At 51.3% G+C, this 2,448-nt stretch overlaps 1 protein-coding gene across 1 annotated transcript in view; it reads left to right on the top strand.

Moving 5' to 3' along the window:
- The window catches only part of LOC105528345 (keratin, type II cuticular Hb1-like), a 17,692-nt gene that overhangs the window by 3,800 nt on the left and 11,444 nt on the right, over positions 1-2,448 (top strand). Inside the window, exons 2-3 of the mRNA XM_011965057.1 lie at positions 1-123; positions 2,056-2,264. The exon at positions 1-123 is cut by the window's left edge and continues 1 nt beyond it. Of these exons, the coding sequence (XP_011820447.1) occupies positions 1-123; positions 2,056-2,264 (332 nt within the window). The remainder of the gene's footprint in view (positions 124-2,055; positions 2,265-2,448) is intronic.

A 2,448-nucleotide genomic window follows, 5' to 3' on the forward strand; every position in this document is an offset into this window, starting at 1 on the left:
GTCAACGAGAGCCTCCTCACGCCCCTCAACCTGGAGATCGACCCCAACGCGCAGTGCGTGAAGCAGGAGGAGAAGGAGCAGATCAAGTGCCTCAACAGCAGGTTTGCGGCCTTCATCGACAAGGTGGGTGTCCTGGATCACACCCTTCCTGAACCTGGCGGTCCTGGGAGGAGATGGAAATTCCCAGAGTGGTCTCCCCAGAAATGGGGAATGAGGACGGCTGATATTTTATATAATTTTAGGCGGTGCCGGCCCATAGTATTAAATAACACTGAAACATCTGGTAAGAAAATACATCTTCTTTAATGTCTGTTTCAATCCTTAAGATTAGGTGGGAAAAAAATCTCATTGGATGCTAATGTTTTTAGCATCTCTCTAATACTTGCTTCCCTCCTGCTTCTAATAAAGAGAGCAAGCCCTGGCTTCAGAACTGTCTAGGACAACTGTTTCTGCTAGAATTTAATGTTCTGTAATTTCCCTTTATGTATGCCTAGTGATGACGGTTTTACATCTCTAGTGGTAATATGAAGTTACTCTTTTAACCTGATATGTGTAAATGTTAATTGAATCAACCTATAGGCAAATTAGGAGTAAAATAGTATATGGGATGGCAAAATCCTGAAGTCAGCCTTGAGTGTACATAGAAGAAAAAGGAGGCAGAGAGAGGTTGAAGGGCTGGTCCAAGGGCCCACAGAGAGTGGGTGCCCAAGCAGGGTTCTAAGCCCAGGCCCTCTCCAACTCTCCAGACCCTGGGCTAGAAGGTCCACAGCTTGGGACCCCAGCTGCCCCACTCCCTCTAGAAGGGGCTGGTTCACCTCAACAGGCAGTGCACCCTGGAGAGGTGACCAAGAAGTGGTTCATGGAATGAACACTGGCCCAGGAGCAGGCGACCTGGCCTCCATGCTCAGTTCCTCTACTGACGCACTGTGTGGCACTGGGCGGCACTGGGCAGAGGCTTCCCTTCTCCACCCCAGTGGCTTCCTCACCAGGGCTGTGTGTGGTGCAGCATGTGAGCTGGCCATGACTCTGAAAGAGAAGATAGGGCCCAAGGCAGCCATAAGACCCTATAGCCAAGACCACCTAAAATTATCCCATGTAATATCAGCAGTCCCTGCTCCCCATGTCTGCAAGTTCCAACCTGGGAATTCCCAGCTGCACTCATGGAGCTGGATGAAAAGGACCCCAGGGCTTAAAGGCAGGGAGGCATCTCAGCTCCAGCTCAAATGTATGAGAAGTGGAAAACTGGAAGCCAAGGTCCCTAGTTTGTTTGCTGACATCCTTTCTAGCCAGCACAATGTATTGTTGCCATGTGTTCCTCCCATTTCAGTGAAATCCAGGAAAAGCGTACAAGCCTCACTTCCCTAGGGTCCCCACCCTCCCTGTTTTCCAAAACCTTCCCCCATTCACATTACCTGTCTGGCCCTCAGAGACATATGACACAGTGTCCAACATAAGAGTTTAGGCCACCTAGTACCACGCCCTGCACTCCTGGATGCCTTTTCAGGCCCCAGGCATCCTGCTTGGTAGAAGCCTAGCCTCTTTGACCTCCCCAGCTAGGAAGCCCTTCCCACCTTGACCACCTGTTCAATCAAACGTTCACCAAGCCAAGGGCTGGCTATAAGGACATCAATAAATAAGCCATAGGCCCTGCCCTGAGGGAGCTTATAGTGAAAGGCATTCTCCCTACTCTATCCCTCCAAACACTGCTCTGCATTCCTTTCCTCCAGGAAGTCTTCCCTAATTGTCACTACCCCCTACCCCCATCTGTCCCCTCCTAGCCTGACAGTAACCCAGCACAGCCCACAGGCCTCTCAGTTTCTCACTCATCCCATCCAGGCCCACCTGGACAGACCCTCACTTAGGCCCGAATAAGCAATTATGAAACAAGGATTCTCCCGCTGCATCCTCAGGACAGGAGAGGCCAGCAGGGGCCATGTGGTCTACCCCTTGCCTCTGCACATCTCACTGCCAGTTCTGTCTTGCCTCTGGCTGTTCCCCAAGGAGGGCTGGGGATATTGACTCCTCCCACTGACTTTTCTCCCACTTCCACACCAGGTGCGCTTCCTGGAGCAGCAGAACAAACTGCTGGAGACAAAGCTGCAGTTCTTCCAGAACCGTGAGTGCTGTGAGAGCAACCTGGAGCCCCTGTTTGAGGGCTACATTACAACTCTGCGGCGGGAGGCCGAGTGCGTGGAGGCCGACAGCGGGAGGCTGGCCTCAGAGCTCAACCACGTGCAGGAGGTGCTGGAGGGTTACAAGAAGAAGTGAGTGCAGTGGGAGGAGGGTTTGGAGAAACTAAATGGGATTGAGTCAAAGTATGATAGATTTGGGTTAGACCACAAGAGGAACTTCCCAACAGGAAGAAAATAGTACAATAATCCTGTGGGGTGTGGGGAATTTCTTTCCTAGGCTGGGAGTTTAAACATTGGAGATTCTGAACTGCTCCAG

The sequence above is a fragment of the Mandrillus leucophaeus genome, unplaced genomic scaffold, assembly GCF_000951045.1.
Source record: "Mandrillus leucophaeus isolate KB7577 unplaced genomic scaffold, Mleu.le_1.0 Scaffold118, whole genome shotgun sequence".
NCBI lineage: Eukaryota > Metazoa > Chordata > Mammalia > Primates > Cercopithecidae > Mandrillus > Mandrillus leucophaeus.